The sequence below is a fragment of the Rissa tridactyla genome, chromosome 1 (assembly GCF_028500815.1).
Source record: "Rissa tridactyla isolate bRisTri1 chromosome 1, bRisTri1.patW.cur.20221130, whole genome shotgun sequence".
NCBI classification, from domain to species: Eukaryota; Metazoa; Chordata; class Aves; order Charadriiformes; family Laridae; genus Rissa; species Rissa tridactyla.
This window is the reverse complement of record NC_071466.1, coordinates 106,981,562-107,000,672: the sequence shown is the minus strand read 5'-3', so window position 1 is coordinate 107,000,672 and position 19,111 is coordinate 106,981,562. Positions and strand designations below refer to the sequence as shown.

The window sequence follows — 19,111 nt, the reverse complement described above, 5'->3', positions numbered from 1 at the left end:
CATATCACAACCACGTACTTGGCTGGTTTCATTTAGAGTGGCACAGAGTGAAAGGTAATTTCCCTAAAATCTCTAAATTAGATCACAGTCTTACTATGACATTTTAACTTCCTCTTACAACATGTGTTAGTAAGAGTAGGGAAGTTATAAATGTACATAAGTTTCTTTAAATTTACATACAAAAAAGATGGCCAAAATTGCATCTTATATATAATGTCTTGTTTCTCCGACTGTTTTTCTTGCTACTTTTTTCTTAAACAACAGTAAATGGGGTTTTTTGAAAGTGGTTACTGGGAGACCAAACAGAAAGCAAACAAGATTCAGCCATTTCTGAACTCTGCCCAGGAGCCCATACTTTACTTTAGAAGGATGGAGAAAGGAAAATACATTTCAATCAAGACACACTTAGCAGAGAACTAACTGGGCGTTACTTAGGCCTTTTTAATCCTGCTTGGAATGACTGTCTCAACTATTCCATCCTTATTAACGATGTAAGTAACTGAAAATTGTAAAAAAATTTCAGATAATTGGATATATAATGAGGATTCTCTAACCTTTCTTCTATAGAGTGCATTTCTACTTCATTATGCCATTTCTTTGCAGATTTTTTGAAATATTTTATAGAATTACTGATTTCTAGAACTATGTTTTCCTTGTTAGTTTTCAGGAGAGAGCTCGCAATAGGCTTAAAGAAGTAAAAAAAAAAATGTTCAACTTTGGTTAAAAAAAATTCAGCACTTGCTTACTAATTTTATGGTCAAAGCATCAGTGACTGCTTAATATTAAGAAGCGATTAGAAAACAATGTACTGTTCGACACAGACAATAACAATCATTAATGTGATTCTAGCCTACTGGAACAAGGGTATAGGAACCCCGTATATGGATCCTAAACCAGCAACTAAATCTGTCCAACAGGTTTTGTCTCTGCTCAGCACTCATTTATACCAGAATCCGAAGCAATATTTGTTGTTTAATCACAAACACCATATACTGATGAAACTATGATTATTTCTTAGCTCTGTTTTTTACATCCTGTTAAACAGTCAGCTCTCCTGATTGATAGGCATTTTGTCTTATTTAAGTGAAAGTAAACCCAAGTCTTTTTTTGCTTTTTTTATCTTGGGTTCTTAACAGTTTGAGGAACTCGCCTGATACTAGAAATCTTCATTAACTGATATCTAAAAGGATACAAAATTAGGCAAGACCTTGCTCCAGTCTGTATTCCTTCTGCTCAGTGCAACTAAAGCAGCACAAAAAATGCAATAAGCAGAATGATGGAAGTCCTTCGGAGGGGAAGAACAGTGAATGTACTCTCTTATAAAAGTAACTAAAACAATTGCAGGTTTGACTGGTTTTAAATGTGCAGCAGATGGTTCCTATGCATTTAACTAACTACAATCCTTTTTCCTCCGACGTCTGTCCTTTTTCTGTCTCTGACATAATTTTTTTATAAGCACTTCTGTCTCCTTTTTTGTCTTTTCTTCTTTTTTTTTTTTTAGGTATATCAAGGGGAAAAAACAGTGGTTTCAGTTCTTTATGTCTCATACTCCGGTCTCTGGAGTTCTTCTGAAGGCTGTATGTTGTTAATGCTAATCGTGATAGGGGTTTTTACCTCTGACTGACTCCTACATATTAGCATTATCACTGTATCACGCCTTTTACCTGAATTCACATGGAACAAACTGCTGCTGTGGGAGGAGAACAGAAATCGTGAATCAGTCAGTGCTATGCTGGGAAAACCTCCGTTCTACGTGTGAAACAGACGAGTTGTTCTGCATACAGACGTGCTTGCTAGAATGTTTGCTAGGTTTAGAGTCACTGGGAAAAAACAGGGGGGAAAAAGCAGCTTTGTGTATCAATAAGTCCTTACTAGGATGTAGACCGTGTACCATTTTGAGTGCAACAACCTGTTTTTTATTTTGTTCTATTGCTTTTCAGCTCTTCTGGCTTTACTTCCCAGACAAGCATTTCATTTCTTCATTTTATTTAGGAAACAAAAATGATAAATTAAACTTTTGGCATATATAACTGTGCATTCTATTCATTTCTGTAGAATTTTATTATATGTAAGAGAAAAACTGACAGAAAACGTTTCTCTCAGATTTTATTGTCAGTTCATTAGGAGAAATGGGTCAACGGGTCATTAGGATAAAAGAGAAATATATTTATTTTACTTTAGGATTACCAGCGCATTGCAAACCTTTAGAAGACGTCTCAGAAAATTACAGACATAGGGAAGTATTCTTATATTTATTTTGTGGAAGATCAAAATAGATACTCAATACTCACAGTCACAAAAACTGAGTGCCAGAGCCAGTCTTTAAAATTCTCTATCTTATGCGGTAATTAAACCTGCTTAATTAATAGTTTAGTTGTGAAACATTGATTTGATGGGGGAGCAGAAGGGGAAACAAAGAAACTCAAAGTACTCACCATTAATTAAGAAATAAGGTTAATGTTTGTGCTGTATCAGTATGTATACCCTTTCCTGTTTGCAGTGTTTTGGCTGTGAACACTCGGTAGGAGGTACGGTTACAGAGCACCTCAAGACCACAGACGCTTACAAATCAATGGTCTCACACATAAAACAGTCTCACATGTGAGCAGTCTCACTGAATGCAATTTTTTCCACTCAGACAGAACTGCTGCAGGGTGTAAACATTTTCCGAATCAGGCTGTAAGTTCAGTGGCTCCCCCAAGGAACACAAACAGCCAGGGACAACGACCACCCAAAAGCAAAAGCCAGCTTCAACCCTTCCAAAGTCAGAGCCGTAGCTCTGAGAGGGGATTCTCAATGTGGCGAAGCACACTCTGCTGAAGAAAAGCGTATTCCTATTTGTTTTGCAGGAAAAACAGCTTTGAAAGCGGGGAGGAAACTGTGGCGAAAGGGTGGAGGAGAGTCAATAGAAATTCTCATTTCTTGGGACTAGGGTGAAACAGTGAAGCGCGGTTTGATTTCCCTCTCCGTTTGATGCAAGATTTGGCAGTATCGCTTCTCTTACTGAAGCCAAGGTGGTTCCCGAGCCCCAGGGAGCAGGGGAGTCCCGCTCTCGCAGGTTGCTGCTCCTTGTCTTCTCTGTGGTGCAGTTAGCAGAGATCCAGCCCAGCGCTGCCCTGGCGCGGTTGCGGGACTTAGGGCGCACCCAGCCGCACAACTGGCACAGACAGACAATGTTAAAGATGAGATTTCTGTGAAACGCAGAAATCTGGAGATGCTGTTGAGCTTGTCTCCTCAACTTAAATTCCCCCATGGGATGTACAGGTTAAAGTGAAGTATTAATTAAGTGATTACATTTGTTACGTCAATTCTGCTCGCAAAAGGAAGATGTTACTTGATATTTCCCTTGGTTCCTCATTGCATTCAAAGAGGTCTCATTTACTGCGCAGCACCCCGAGCCTGCAACCAACCAGAGATTCTTTTTCTCTTCTTCAAAAGCTTAAATTAACATCAGAGCAGTATACCCGGAGTACAGTAGTGTCCCCAGTGCTTGTGAATGACACAGTACTGAACCAATGACCAATGACTTCCTCACTTCACCCCACCTTCACACTCCCCAGATTGGACTTCCCATTTCTATCCTGTATAGACATATGCCAATAGAAGCTATATTAAGGAAGAAAACGTGCGTTGCCACTCATCATTCTGATTCATAGTCATGCTATAAAAATCAACTATATGTTCCCTTGCATCTTCTGTCTTTAAAATGTAAGTTGAGTGACCTGCAAACTTAAGAAATAAGCAGCAGATATAAAGACGGTCATTAGACCATTTATATGTATTTTTTCTGCCTAGCTGATTCCCCAGGAAAGTAGGCATATTAAGTTGTAGATGTTATAACAGCAGATATTAAAAAAAAATAGGTTTTCTTTTTACTCTGAAAAAATGTTAATGCTGTCCATGACTGGGGTTAAATCTTGTAAAAGACCACAGCATGATAGCATTACCATTTTCAGATGGTTGGTGTTCTTCAAGAAATATCCACTGCCAACTCTTCCCATTGAACGCCTCTATGATATTGAGTTCCTGTGTCTGGATTCCTTAAAAAAACCTAATAAAATAAATGTAGCTGCACTAGCAAGTTCACTGGCTTCAAAAATGAAAAGTATTGCAATAAGCTGATTGGTATAGCATTAGATAAGTTACCAAACAGCAAGACGAGATTACTTCTTGCCAGAGGTTAAAATAGAAAGGGAAGCTCATTCTGGCTGCTGTCATAAAAGGAATCGACGTCTACTGATGACTGAGCGTTTTCATCACTTGCATGTGTTCCATTCCCCAGGGAAGAGTTTCACTTCCTTGGTAAGAAAAAAAATAGCTCTCTCCTGACATTTAATTCCTTCTGTTATGAAGGAAGTCAGACTACATCATAATTGCCTTTTCTGTCTCCAAAATCCATAATAGCACAGATTACAGAATATTTCTTTGGAAAAAATATCTCACTTGGTTACATAATGTGTATTACAAAGCTGGAACTGGCTCATTTAAGCCTTCCTACTGCTACCTCTTAGGATCAAGGCACCATGCAGCTTTAACCTTGGTACGGAGTTTCCTTTTTGGTTAAAAACAATAAATAAAAGGGAAGGCTCAAGGTCCGAGCAAAACTTCTGCCATTTAGAAAAGTGTCAACTCTCTTTCAAACAAGAGATAGAAAGAGGAACAACTTGAATGTGAGAAGTCATGAAGCTACTACTGACATGCAACAAGGAAGGTGGCTTCAGTTCCTGCCTTTTCCCCTGTAATCATAGCATCATAGAATGGTTTGGGTTGGAAGGGACCTTTAAAAATCACCTACTCCACGCCCCATGCCTTGGGCAGAGACATCTTTCAGTAGGTCAGGTTGCTCAAAGCCCCATCCAACCCGCCCTTGAACACTTCCAGGGTTGGGGCATCCACAACTTCTCCAGGCAACCTGTTCCAGTGTCTCACCACCTTCAACGCAAAAAAAAAAAAAAAAAATTCTTCCTGATTTATTCCTTATCAGAAACTGGCCAGTGTCATCTTCTGCTCATGTATGTTGGCCTAAATCACCCCACCCTCCCCTTTCTCTGTCATCTGTGCTTCACAGTATGGCGTCTTCCTAGATTCTTCTTTACCTTTAGCTAGCTCTGCATTTCTTTTACTGGACGAGTGCAGTAAAAACTGCCTCTTGAAACCTGAAAAGCAGTTTAATAAAAAGGACAAATAGCCAAGGAAGTGACTTTGCTTAATCTTGTAGTCTCTTTTGTCTATCTGCCCTCCCCTAATCCCTGTAATCTCTGTGATCTATAGCATTCAGTACAGAGAAATAACAGTATGTACTTTCCTGTCTCTTTTTGAACGGACCTGCAGTGGTCTCTCTTGGCTACTCCCATTGGAGATAAAATACAGAAATGGCCCTGAGCTCAGGGACCAGACCTCCCTGCTGCTCTGTGGCTGCCACCAGCACTGAGCACTGTTCCCATTTGTTCTCATGCTTGTCCAAAAAATGTTCAGGGATTTTTTTTCTAGTAGTGGCATCATTTCATACCGCTTGGGTAGGGAGCACTCAGAGTACGTTATGATCCATCCCCCGAAGGTGTTTCGCCCTGCAAGTGTGGCTCTGAATCCCTCTGTGGCAGAACAGGAAACTGAATCTACGTCTCCTACTTCTTTGGAAAGTGCTGTCACCACCGTACTGATGGGTAAGAAAGAAGTGGCTGCTGCCTTCTACAGCCTGATTCTCTTTGAACTGCTATTGTCTTCTGCGAGAATCTGGTGCTTTTCAAAAACGCCCACCAGCTCCACCTCTCCCAAAGGAAGACCTGCCTCCTGGAGCCCATCTAAGCCAAAACGTGAGCTAGTACCGAGTTCTGCAGAAGTTTGAGCTTCCACCTTTTTACACATAGACCTCTGGGGAAGGCGGGGGGTGGTGGTGGGGGGGGGGAAGACTAATCTCGTGTAAACTTCAGCTGGCAGCCCTCAACAGCATTGGCGGTAGTTCTGCACTTGCAGAATGCCGTGGGCATTCACCCATGTCCCCGTAGGGGAACTCTCCTGCTCCTCTCCCGCCGGCGAGGCGGCACCGCTCCTCCCCAAGCCACGGCTCCCACCTAGCGGCGCGGCTCTGCAGGTGGCCCAGGCTCTGCTGCAAATTCCCCTTGCCAGTCCCGCACCCACTCGCCTCGCACCCAGTAAAGGTCAGGAAAAGGGAAATTCCCTCTCCAGACTTCTCAGCCCAGCTCTATGCCTTGCAAGCCGTTTTTTACACCGCACACTATAAAAGCCGGGTTCCCTCCCCTTCCAAAAAAAGCCCAGAAAACTCTGAAACGTGAAATTCCATGCTAAGGTTAAAAAATTTCCCAGCGGGAAGCAGCATTCTCACCTTCCTCTGCAGGTGGTGGAATCCAGGAGGAATTCTGAACTGGATTCCCAAGCGACAGAGCAAACTTCAGACTTGTGTGAGCTGGTGATATAATGGGCTTAAGATTCGAAACTGACCGCTTAGATCAGATCCTACTGGCAAAATTTCACTATGGTCTAGGGTATCTCAAAAAAACCCACCAATCTCCCCCCAAAAAACAAACAAACAAACACACACACACACACACACACATCACCAGCAAATTTTGTGTCCCTCAGGACAGGAACCAATGCCTGCTTCTTCTGTAGCACCAGAGCAAGAGGTCCAAAGCCAAAGCATACTCCAGAAGGTTAGGTTTAAAAGAAACACAAATAGGAGCAAACATATTTTAACACGTACCTGAAGCAGATTTCTGCAATTTCCCCAAAAGCTACTTTTACCACTTGCAATTCTTCTTCTGTGCTCTGACACATTCAGCATTCACTTACACATTATTTAGTTTGATTAAGCTAGGTAAGATTTCCTTACCTAAACGTATTTTACCAAACTGCTACCCTGCTCTTACAAAACTATACTGTCAATTGATTAGAAAGCAAGTGATGCAGTTATGGTAAAAATAGTAATTGGGATAAAATTCAGAGAAAATATTTGCACTTCAAGAAGTAATAGAAATCTCTTCTAGTATAACGAGAACAGCTCTAATGAGCTAGGGATGAAATACAAAATGTCAGAAAACATCATCTAACAAAAACCCCTTGCAAAATTTAATTGAAGTCACTATATTTAAATATCAAAGAATGAAAATGCATAATAAATCTTACTACACTGGGGATGCAAGTAATAGACCACATTCCTGGTACTATTCTGGAAAATGATGTTTGACTGCAGTGGTACAGCAGCAAATATTACACTCAAAGAACTTTTCAGCTTTAACATTCTATTTTTTGTATTAGTAAAGCAATGGCAATTACACAGTTGTCTACTGAATGGAGTCTTTTGAACTAGAAACACAATGGAGTATCCAATTTCAATTCTGACAGGATATCAAAATGAGTAAAATAATAGTCTTTTGTAACTCTTTATGGACTTCTGAAAGGGCTTTTTTTCCTTTTCTTTTTCTTTTTTTTTAAGATACTATTTGTCTCAACTTTCTATTGCAGTAGGCGAACAACTCAGTGGAATTTCATTTGCAGTAGGCAGAGAAGTCAGCAGAATTCAAATTAATTACCCAAGTCATTTTTATATGCAGCACAAACAAGTCATGTAAAAATACACATTTTATTATGTACATTTAGAGCTTAAAGTTAATTTAAATGGATACAGTTTTTCCATCTTCAGTTACACCTTTTGCCTCATGATGTTCTGCTGCTGCTTTCAAATACTCTTCTTCAGTGACCTGCAGAAACAATTTTGTTGTATTTTTAAAAATTATTTTATTCTCCTTGATCCTGGAAATCCTCCCTGCATACTGTCACTGTAACAAGAAAGGACAGCCTACAAAGACAATTATTGTCTCCAAAATTAAACAACCTGAATCACAAGCATCTTCAAATTAATTTCTTAGAAAAATATCATGGGTTAGGATCTGAATACATCCTTGGCTAACAAGTTTCAGTGGACATACAGTATTTTTTTTTTATCTTTCTTGCCACACAAACAAGTGAAATATTTGATCTGAAACATCCACTGTTTAATTCTTACGAAGATTTTCTAAGTTCAAGCACGCCTCGATAGTGAGTTTCTGGTTATATGTGGCTTATGATATTTTATAGTTCCATTTATCTTAAAAACTCGCCTTTTCCATTCAGTCAGTCATTGCAAAGCTTCTGTTGGTAAAGTACATTTCAACTTTGAAATACTGGCTGTTTAGCAGAATAATATTTGCAAGAAACTCTTATTTTCCATGTAGGTTTTAAACTTCAAACTAGTGCATTTATGCAGCTCCCTGAAATAGCATTCCCTTTTAGCTCCAGAAACTTCCACCGAGGCTCACCCAGTGGTACTAGATTTTATCCCTGAATTTACTTGTAAGAAACATGTTTGTATGTGTTCTCTCAAATCTGTGGCAGAAAACTTGTTACTACATAAAATCTAGGTAAGCGTAAATACAGTATTCCAATTTTTAGTTTTCTTATTTCATGTTCATGATCAAAACAGGAAAAAACAATTTTAAATTTTACACACACGTGACACCAACATCAATTCTACAAATTAATTTGAAAAATACTAATATAGTTGAAAGTCCTAATTAACAACAGCTTAGAGATCTCCTCCTGTGCATCTGATTTTTCTTCACCTGTGAACATTTCTTGAAGGTTCTGGAAGATATTGCCCACCTCTAATCATTCAAGGTCTACTCTATCACAGCATATCTTTATATTTGGTAAGCTGTACTTCACCGCTGATGAGACTTACCAGCCTCTTCGATCTTGCCAGTAGTTTATGCCACACGGTGTGGTGAGCCTGTATTAAATTTCATTACATAAAGTTACTGGAGGCCAAAAAAAAAAAAATATCTTCTCATAGAATAGATTCTGACAAGTATATAGAAATGACAGCACAAAACCACAACAATCCCCAATTCAGGCATTACGACTTATGATTTCAGGGTCTAATTTGCCCATATTCCTTTGGGGGACTTGAATAAATGTCTGCTGATCATATCCATTAATTGTGTGGAATCACTGAGGGGGTAATGGGCAAAAACGGCAATTAAATCTTATGACAAGGAAGGGTGTACACAGAGATGAGGTGAGGAACCCAGTGCCCTCTTGTCCCTTAAACATTCCCACTGATACAATAGCAGATCTGCTAGAGCACAGGTCAAAATCGCATAAGTCAACAGAAATGGGAAGAAAAACTGCTGCCTCCACCTATAGTTCTACAAAATCTTTGTTTAAGGCTTATTAGTGCTAGGACTTTTTTTTTGTTATTGTTGTTAAGTTTTCCTTTGGTGTCATGAAAGACTTTGAAATGCTATTTTTTATCATGAGTATATAGTTACCTTCAAATGGACTGGCAGGGACACACCCTGGAACCTCCTTATCAATTCAGATTGTTTAGTCTGAAGGTTATGGGCTGCTGTTATCTCATACTGGAAACAGAAACTTGTCCTTGCAATATGAGGGCCTTCACTAATATCTACAAAGTCACCAAACCTGATGGGAGAAAAAAAAAAATATGACAAATATATTCGGAGAGAAGTACAAACCTATTTGCTTTTATTTTTGATTAGCAAATTCCTGTCTACAGAACAGATGAAAGAAAATCCACACAAATCCCAAACCAAATCTAAATAAATCCCCAGTTCAGCATTTCTAGGTTACCTGAAGCAAAAGTAAAGGTCACGCAATTTCCTAAAATGAATTATGAAATCTAAACGTCAAGTCTAGAATGAAGATCCTAGGTTTAACAAATCTTTGAAGCCATGTTGGCTTTAAAAGTGGGATAAATCTGTCATTAACCAAGAAAAGATTTGTCTCCAAGATGACACATTTTCCACAGTACAGTGTTTACAACCTGCACAGGTATTTCCCTTTCAGGTCTTGGAAAACTGCAAATCAATTAAGAAATGCAAGAGATAAAAAGATGTACAGCAAAAAAACATTCAGAACAAACCTCTCCCAGAAAACAATAGGTAAGCTCATTTTCCCTCTTATTGAGAGAACTAGGGTGGGAGGAAGGAGGAACAACAGACGTAACATCATTCTAAAATTTCAAGAACCATCACTGCAAAGACATCTGTTCCTTTAGAGAGACGTGGACTCCAAAATCAAATGCAGAACAATTTAGACATCTAGAAAACTGAATACCTTACGCTAGCCTAAACTAGTCACAAATTCTTCTATATGCCTGAAATAAAATACAAGCCTCCTGCCTCCAGCCTAAGAACTTTACATCTTACACTGTATCCCAGGAGCCAGCTCCATTCTCATTTCCACCACGACAAGGCAATAACTTGCAGTTAGGAAGATATTCACAATTTTGGAAGAAAAATACACTATACAACGCCAACTCCTGTTTTCGAACAAGTATTTGGTTTGTATTTTATTTAACCTGTAAAGGTCTAGACATTTATTTAGATTTTATGTAAAAACATTTAAAGCAGTAAGGCTTTTCTGGCACTGCCCTTTAACATAACAAGAAACAGAAAGGTAGTGAGATCCACCAAGTGTTAAGTATCACCAAAACAATGGTTGCATTAAAAAAAACCAGCCAAACAACAATTTAAGACAGACAGCAATGAATATAAGTAATTTCTAAATTGAAAACTATCACAAATAACTTACTCTTCTCACTGGCAGAGAGTACTTGCGATATGATCAAATCTTTCAGCGAATCATTACAGAACGAGTTCAGTTTTGCTCACCTATGTAATGTTACAATTCCTTCCATATTCTGGGAAGCTTTTCGTTCTATCATCTCCATTTTGTATCTGAACAAGACAAAAAAAAAGTTAAAAAAAATCCTTACCTTGAACACCTAGTTTTTATAAGAATACTAAAGAGATCGATTTAAGGAGCATTCGTAAAAAACATGCTTATATTTATGTGAGCTTTAAAACAGGTTTAAACTCTTAATTTTATATGACAACACATATTGGAACGTCTCATAAAGCATGTCATACAGAGCTGTTAGTCTAACCTCAGTTCCTGGAAAAATTACAGAGAAAATTATTCTGAGTACTATTGAAAGGCATTTAAAGAATAATGCAATCATCAGGCACAGTCATCATGGGTTCACAAAGGGAAAGTCCTGTTTAACTGATTTGATATCCTTCTGTGATAAGGTCACCCACATAGTAGATGAACAGAAGGCAGTGGATGTATTTTTCTGGATTTTAGTAAGGCTTTTGATATTGTCCCTCACAGCGCCCTTCTGAACAAGTTGTCCAACTGTGGGACGAGAGGGCTCACAGTGTGCTGGATGAAGAACTGGCTGAAGGGCAGAGCTCAAAGGGTTGTAGTGAATGGGGCTACATCTGGCTGTTGACCGGTCACTAGCGGTGTTCCTCAGGGTTCAGTGCTAGGGCCAGTTCTGTTCAGATCAATGATCTGGATGAAGGAGTTGAATGCACCATTTGCAAGTTTCCTGCTGATACCAAACTGGGAGGTGCTGTTGACTCTTTTGAGGGACAAGAGGCCTTGCAGAAGGTAACTAGATAGATTCGAGCATTGGGCTATGATTAACGGAATGAAATTAACAAGTTGAAATGCCGGATCCTGCACCTGGGAGGGAGTAACACGAAGCGCAAGTATAAATTGGGAGAGGAGTGGCTGGAGAGCAGCCCTGCAGAAAGGGATCTGGGGTTGCTGGTTGACAGCAGGCTCAACAGGAGTCAGCAGTGTGCCCTGGCAGCCAAGAGTGCAAACCACATCCTGAGGTGCATCAAACACAGCATAACCAGCCAGTCAAAAATTGATTAGCCTGCTGTGTTTTAGTGTTGGAGCAGCATCACCTTGAGTACCGTGCGCAGTTCTGGGCCCCATAATTTACGAAAGATGTTAAAGTCCTTGAAAGCGTCCAGAGAAGGCCAACAAAGCTGGTGAAAGGTCTGGAAGTAATGTTCCATGAGGAGCAGCTAAGGACTTTGGGCTTGTCTAGTTTAGAAAACAGAAGGCTGAGGGGCCACCTCATTGCTCTCTGCAGTTTCCTGAAGAAGGGAAGTGGACAGGGAGGTGCGGAGCTCTTCTCCCAGGGATCCAGTAACAGGACACTTGGGAATGGTCCAAAGCTGCGCCTGGGGTGGTTTAGACTGGACATTAAGAAGCACTTCTTTACCAAAAGGCTGGTCAGACACTGGAACAGGCTTCCCAGAGAGGTGGTCAATGCCCCAAGCCTGTCAGTGTTTAAGAGGCATTTGGACAATGCCCTTAACAACACACTTTAACTTTTAGTCAGCTTGATTCATCAGGCAGCTGGACTAGATAATTGCTGTAGGTCCCTTCCAACTGAAATGACTATTCCATTCATGACTATTCTACTCTATTCTATACACAGGAGTATGTAATAGGAGGGCCATGCTCTCCTAGCAGAGTTTTATTCAGAAAGATCAAATGAAAAACTTTTCTTTTTATTTTAAGTAGTATATTCAAGTCGCATGTAAGAATAGAAGACACTATCAGATCACCTAAACTGATTTTATGCAACATGCAGTCCTCAACAGCTGGTCATCTGCAAGACAGTAAAGTGTTCTCTGCTCTTTCTACATACACACACACACAAATACACATACAATGTCAAAAGCTACTGTCAAAAGTCAGCTCCCAGCTGCTGTCAATACTTGCCAGCCAACGCAGCGAAGAGATGCCAGTCCATATGTCACATTAATATCATCTTCACTATTAAGCTAAAAAACTAGTTCGTTTGGCAACTTTAGCTTTAGCATAAATTTATTTTTGTTCACAGAATTATGAATTATTTATCATTTCCCCCCCACCTCTCTTCAACTGACAAAAAGCTATGGACCGGAGAATTTTTTTCCCAAAACATTGCTTAAGTGTTTTTTCAGTGAAGACGAATGGAATGTTTTGAACAAGCCTTCTTTTATAGCACAGGCCAGAGTATTTTACCCATTTTCCCCCTGCAGAGGTCAAAAACTGCATTTCATCAAAACTTCATTTGAAGATACCAAGATACGAAAAATGTACGTTTCTTTGAATATGAAAGTCTTTCAGCAAAGGCTGAAAGTAACTAGCACGCCAAGTCTAACCACCAGAGTTTCAATTTATAAGTAGTGAAATCTTGAAGCTCACTATTAAACTAAGAATTCTACAGTCTTCCCATTTGTCACAAAACTACATCCAGCAAACGTGCCTGGTGTTGACCTCTGGAGACAACATTAAAAATTAAGTAAGGTAGTGTGACAAAGAGAACAGAAGTATGTTCATTCAGAGTAGTGGGAGAAGTACCTTCTTACTTCACCTGTCATGTCTTACTTTAGATTTACAAAAGCAAGCAGAGATTTAAATTAATTTCTAATTGCCTTTCTAAAAGAAAGGCAAATTCAGACACTTACCTGTTGTGTTGAAACATTTCACGTGCTACTTTTGCTTCAGCATGTAGTGTTTCAAATGGCAGGTCTTTATGAATTAGCTTTCCAGCATCCCTTGTAAGAGAACGGAAGTTGTCCTGAAAAACAGTTGGTACACAAAAAATTGTCACCACTATTTCACAGCAGTACTGAATGGACAAAGAATAGTAAATACTAAATATTAGTCAAAACAACAAGGACCATCTACAATAAACCCTAAATATAAGAATATTGTGGTAGGATTATAACTCTTACTCCTTATCTGCAGCAGATTGCTACAGATCATCACTGTTTGAATGGACTGATTCAATGCCCAGTGAAATCAATAGGCGTTTTTCCATCAGAAACTATACATAATAATTGGAGTTAAACTTCTCATGTTTTCACAACGTGATATATACACATACAGTCTTGCTACTGTTAAATATTCATCTGTGTTTCCCAGAGTTGTGACTCCATTTGTAAATGACCTCTACTCTGATGGAATCAAAAGAAAAAAATACTGAATAATTAATAAGTAGACATTGCTCACCTTGGTCCAGAATTCAAAGCTTTGCATACTCAGATTTGTCAATAAATAAGACACTTTTATTAGGAGAAATTACATTTATAATGTCTCTTAGAAAACACTTCAAACTAAGTTACTTGAACTATAATATCATCGTGAAGAAAAATTCTGCACTGTACCAACGTTGCTTTGTTAGCCATACAAACCTCTGCTAATATTTGGGCGCAAGAACAGGCACCAGATGAGTAAAACACTCCTGATCATACCAGCTACCAAACAGTTACATATATATATATATATATACACACACACACATATATATACACATATATATACACATACACACCACAGTTACCAAACAAGGTTTTAGATTATTAGATTTACTGAAGAGCATGAAATGTAAGCAAGCTATTAAGGAAAGCTTCAGCTGAATGTGCTCACGGTTCTTTTACAACAATAAACTGATTATGCTGTAAACCCTACGTGAAAATACGCATATTACACACATTTTTATTTACAGAGGGCTCTATTAACACAAAGGCTATAGGGCTATGGTTGCACCTATATTACTAGGCAAGAATGGTTGAGTAGGAGCAGATCTGTATAGCAACAAAGATGGCACTGAGTTTCCAACAGCCATGCCAACTATTTTGGGAATTGTTTTTCAGACTGGAGCTACTCTAGCCCCATACACTTAAAACCTGTAAGTATCTGCAGGATTGCTATAGGTTTAATTTCATCTGAAAAGAACCCAGTTTGTGTGCTCTGAGACCACCCTGCCATGAAAGCCAGTATATGGCAAATGCAGAGATTAGTTGCCAACAAGTACTCCTAAAATGCTACTAAGATAAAATACTAGTGTATGTATACCCTATGAAAAGAAAAAAACCTCACTGCCCCCTCTCCTCCATTAGAAAAGAACACTGGACAAGGATGCAAGCTTTATAACTTTTTGAGGAAGAAGTTATTATGCTTACGTTTGTTGGTTTCCAGTCATTCAGTCTATTGTCCAAAATTACATCATAACAGAAAGCTCCAGAGATCACTGCAATTCACATTCCAAAAAGAAAAATATTCATGCTTGTAACAAAGTACATATGTCATTGCCATAATACATACTTATAAATACATCAAAATGAATGAGAAGAAAAACAAAATGATCCCAACAAATCCACCACAAAATATAAATTCTCACATGTAATTATAGAGTCAAGTGGAAGATTAAATCTGTATCAGGTTACAGATGAGCAAAAGTTGTTATTAACCCTGTTTGAATTTCAATAATCTTCCAACTCGATGTACACATGGGCTCACAACGTTATGTAGTTATTAGGGTAAATATCACAGAAACACATCACATCTTCTAAATATGTTACTTCATAATAAAAAGGTTATATCCTCAAGTTACTAACTTAACCTACGAAATCTGAATTGGTCTGAAACCTAGTTGCACAGACCAATTTTCTGCACTTAGATAACAAAATTGTTTTCAGTGCGATTGCTATAAATTACAGCCTACAATAGCATGTAATACACAGATCAATGCTAAGTACCTTCAATCATTGGAAAAGGAGCCTCTGATTTTTTCAGTAACATTATTAAACAGTCCCTTAAGAAGCAGCAAAAGACAAGACAATCAGTATAAAATGCTTATATCACCTGGCACTTCTGGGGCTTTAATCAGATTCACTGAGTACTCATCTTTGAACGCCCGCTTTAACACACATGCCATGATCATGGCACAGGAACGCCAATAGGCCTATAAAGAGAATTTCAAATCACAGATCACCTAGAGGCTAACAAGCCATATCAGATGAATATCAGCTATTTATTCCAAAAGAACACCAACATTTAACTGAATTAAATAACCTATCTGTCAACTGAAGCATTACTTTCTTTAGTATTTAAAACTTCTATTTGAAGATGATTCTCCATGTCAAAAAAATCAAAACTGCACTTAAAATGCAAGCCAGATGTTTCCCTGGGGATATTTAAATCTGAAATCATAGAATACAACAACAATATAGGTTGAAAGGGATGCCCGCACATCACCTAGCCCACACCCTGGGCCAACTAATGATAACCGTGTGTGCCAACCAACTATTAAAAACATCTGAACTTTCACGACAACAAAGTTCAAGAAACCAGACAGACACAGAACTGAAAGGGGCATACAGAATCAAGTGGTCATAATCAGGGTCACCTACAATAGGATAAGATACAAACTTACCTTGTTCACCTCCTCTGGATCTTCATCTTTGAAAGTAAGGAACTGAATTTCACATGATTTGGTCAAGGGTCTATACATATCCCAGACTTCACCATCCACAAGAGCTAGAACAGACTTCTTGCAATGCCATTCACTTAAGTCTAAAGAAAATTTGAAAAGTATTACACAGGTATTAACCATACTCCTCAGAGTCAGCAGTTTAGATCCCTGCATTTTCAACAACAAACTGCAAGTTTCATTTTTGTAAATTACTTGGAAAGATGAGCTGTTGATAGTCTCCAAAACTTAACTCAGTTTCTGCTGATGTATTTTAGTACAAACTTATTTTAAACATACCAACTCCAAATATTCTGAATGCATGTCTGTTACCTTGGTCATTAAAATGTCAATAATATTAATATTTCAAATTTGGATGATAAGTACTTCAACCGGCAGTGCAATTTTCATCACCAGTGGCACAAAGTCAGTTTAAAAGCCCATTCACTTACGCATGGCACAATTGTAGGGAGTTGACAAAGCTTTGTTCATCACAAACACAGTGCCGGGGTGAGACTTCCCAGTGTATTTTACTTCGATTTTCTCAATTCGTGGATACTGAGATAACTGCCTCTCTTTCTCCTTGGTAAAGAGATCGTTACGCATCCGAATCACTTCCTCTGATGTCAGTCGAGAAACAGCTGGTGTGGAGATGAACCCTGGTAAAATGGAATGACCAAAAAATAAGCAATAAGGAGTTTTTAAAGCTCCTTAAAGACAGGAAGGGGCTTCTTTCTACAGACAGGAAGGCAAGCCCCTGCGCCGCCAATCCCTGTGTCTGTCTCAATATGCGTGAGGCGACCACATCGGTGACCGCCCCATTCTCCGTCCCTGCATGAAGCCACAACACAGAACACTGAGGCAACGGGAGCTCTGTATGGCGTTCTCTGCCTGCAAAGGCCCCTTCCCTCAGACAGGCCCCTGCGGATCGCGGCCGCCGCCTCCCCGCGGCCCGCAACCCACTGCGGTCTCCTCAGCCCGGCGGGCCGGGGCCCCGCGCCGCCCCGCACGGCCAGGCCAGGCCAGGCCCGGCCGCCCCAGACCCGGCCCCTCAAAGCACAGGAGAGGGACGACGCCGAAGTCCGCCCGGCCCCGCGCACACCCGGCACCCCGCTGCGCCTGCGTCCGCGCCCGGCCCGCCGCCGCCACTCACGGCGTCCCCGAAGCCCGCCCCGCAGGCAGCGGGCTGCCCAGCGCGCCGCCATGTTCCGGCCCAGTCCCACCGCCCCGGTGCCTCCTCCCCCGGGTTCCGGGGGAAACAGCGACGGCGGCAGCGCTGTTCCGCCCGGCGCTCCGCCAGCGGTCGCCAGGCGGCGCCGTGGAGAACCGGGGCCGGGAGCGGGACGGGGGCCCCCTTGGTTCCTGCAGCGCGATGGCGGTTGGACGGTGCTGGAGGAGCGGGCGGCGGCTGCCCGCAGCGCAGCGGGGATCGGCTTTACTAGCCCTTGGCTTTTGGCTCTCTCTGCAGAGGCCCTGCTCTGTACGTATTCGTTCCGCCACGCTGTGGGTGCCACCCGTGTCCCCTCTGCCCTCCCTTTGCCTCAGCTGGCCCCATTTCGCCAGGCAGTACTGTCATCCCCAAAACCAGCAGCTTTTGGACGGCCTGAAGGTGTAAGGGGTCCTGGTGGACCACAAATTCGATATGAGTGAACAGTGTGCTCTGCAGCTCAGCAAGCCAACAGGACGCCGAGTTGCATCAATGAGGGCATCACCGGCAGAGATAAAGAAGTCGTTATCCCACTCTACTCAGCGCTTGTCAGGCCACATCTGGAATACCATGTTCAGTTTTGGTCTCCGCTACACAGAAAAGATGTGGGCAGGCTGGAGAGGGTCCAGAGGACGGCCACCAAGTTGATCTAAGGACTGGGAAGCCTGCTATACAAGGAAAGGCTGAGAGAATTGGGTTTATTCTGCCTTGAGAAAAGAAGGTGTAGGAGAGACCTTACCACCATATTCCAGTATTTAAAGTGTGGCTACAAAGAAGAAGGAGACTCACGTTTTACCAGAAGTCACATGGAAAAGACGAGGGGTAATGGGTACAAGTTAATCCAGGGGACGCTCCAATTGAACACAAGAGGAAAATTTTTCACAAAAAGAACAATCAGCCATTGGAACAGTCTCCCCAGGGAAGCGGTGAATTCCCCTCAATGATGGACACTTTTAACGTTCAGCTGGACAGGGGGCTGGGCCATCTTGTCTAGACCATGCTTTTGCCAGGAAAGGTTGGACCAGATGATCTTTGGTGTCCCTTCCCAACCTGGTATTCTATGATTCTATGATTCAGCCTTCTCGTAGTAGGGATTGCAGATATGTAGTACTGGGGTTACAGCATTAATGTTAACAGCCTGGTGGCTGGTGGAAAGGGTCCTTGGTGCCCAGCTCCCTGCTGTGCCTAGGCAACCAGCAGGCATGTGTAACTGCAGCTCCTCACCGCCAGCTCCCCTTCGCCATCGCTGACATCCCTACTGTCCTTCCTCCCCAAAAGATTGAAGCCAAGCACATACTAGCTACTGCACAGGTAGGAAAATCATGGCTTGCATTAAAATATGTTAAAATTTATGCAATAACTTAGAATTTGTTTCAGTTTAGCTGATGGAGGTCTTCAGCTCAATCCTCAGTTGGCAAAGATACAACAACAGCCATCAGGAATGACAACTGCAAACAGTTATACTGAATTAGTGTCATTAAGAGCTAAAGGTTGTAATTAAACTCAGCACCAAAAAAATAAATGTGTTACTACTGGCAAGGGCCGGCAACAGACAGAGCATTTTCCACTGTGGAAACCCTTCTGCAGAGCAACAGGACAGCTGGCCCCTCCTGGTTCCATACCTGGCACTGGCTTCCCTGCTCACCCAAGCTCTCATCCAGAAAACCAGGTGTGCAAGTACGGTAGCTGTTGGTGCCCTTTGTTACATTATTTGATAGATTAAGAATTTCAGCAAGTCAATTATCCTGCTTCCTCATTTTTTCAAACGAGTTAAA

The 19,111-nt window shown here is 40.8% G+C and overlaps 1 protein-coding gene across 1 annotated transcript; it reads right to left on the bottom strand.

Annotated features, from left to right (window-relative positions):
- Positions 1-7,581: 7,581 nt before the first annotated feature.
- On the bottom strand, positions 7,582-17,398 carry MRPL39 (mitochondrial ribosomal protein L39). Its single transcript, XM_054181523.1, has 10 exons — positions 17,283-17,398; positions 16,582-16,788; positions 16,094-16,233; positions 15,523-15,622; positions 14,841-14,908; positions 13,341-13,453; positions 10,692-10,757; positions 9,327-9,480; positions 8,738-8,785; positions 7,582-7,718 (listed from the first exon to the last, which is right to left on the bottom strand). Exons 1-10 carry the CDS (start codon positions 17,332-17,334, stop codon positions 7,632-7,634), a joined length of 1,035 nt encoding a protein of 344 aa, XP_054037498.1. The 5' UTR covers positions 17,335-17,398; the 3' UTR covers positions 7,582-7,631.
- Between the last annotated feature and the right edge of the window lie 1,713 nt (positions 17,399-19,111).

Bases quoted from the DNA above. Each gene is read 5' to 3' on its own strand.
- MRPL39 (XM_054181523.1), bottom strand. From the start codon at position 17,334: ATGGCGGCGCGCTGGGCAGCCCGCTGCCTGCGGGGCGGGCTTCGGGGA. The intron at 15,623-16,093 runs GTAAGTTTGTAT...TTCTCTTTATAG, and splicing joins ATCCAGAGGAGGTGAACAAG to GCCTATTGGCGTTCCTGTGC. The intron at 9,481-10,691 runs GTGAGCAAAACT...TTCTCCCATCAG, and splicing joins GGAATTGTAACATTACATAG to GTTTGGTGACTTTGTAGATA.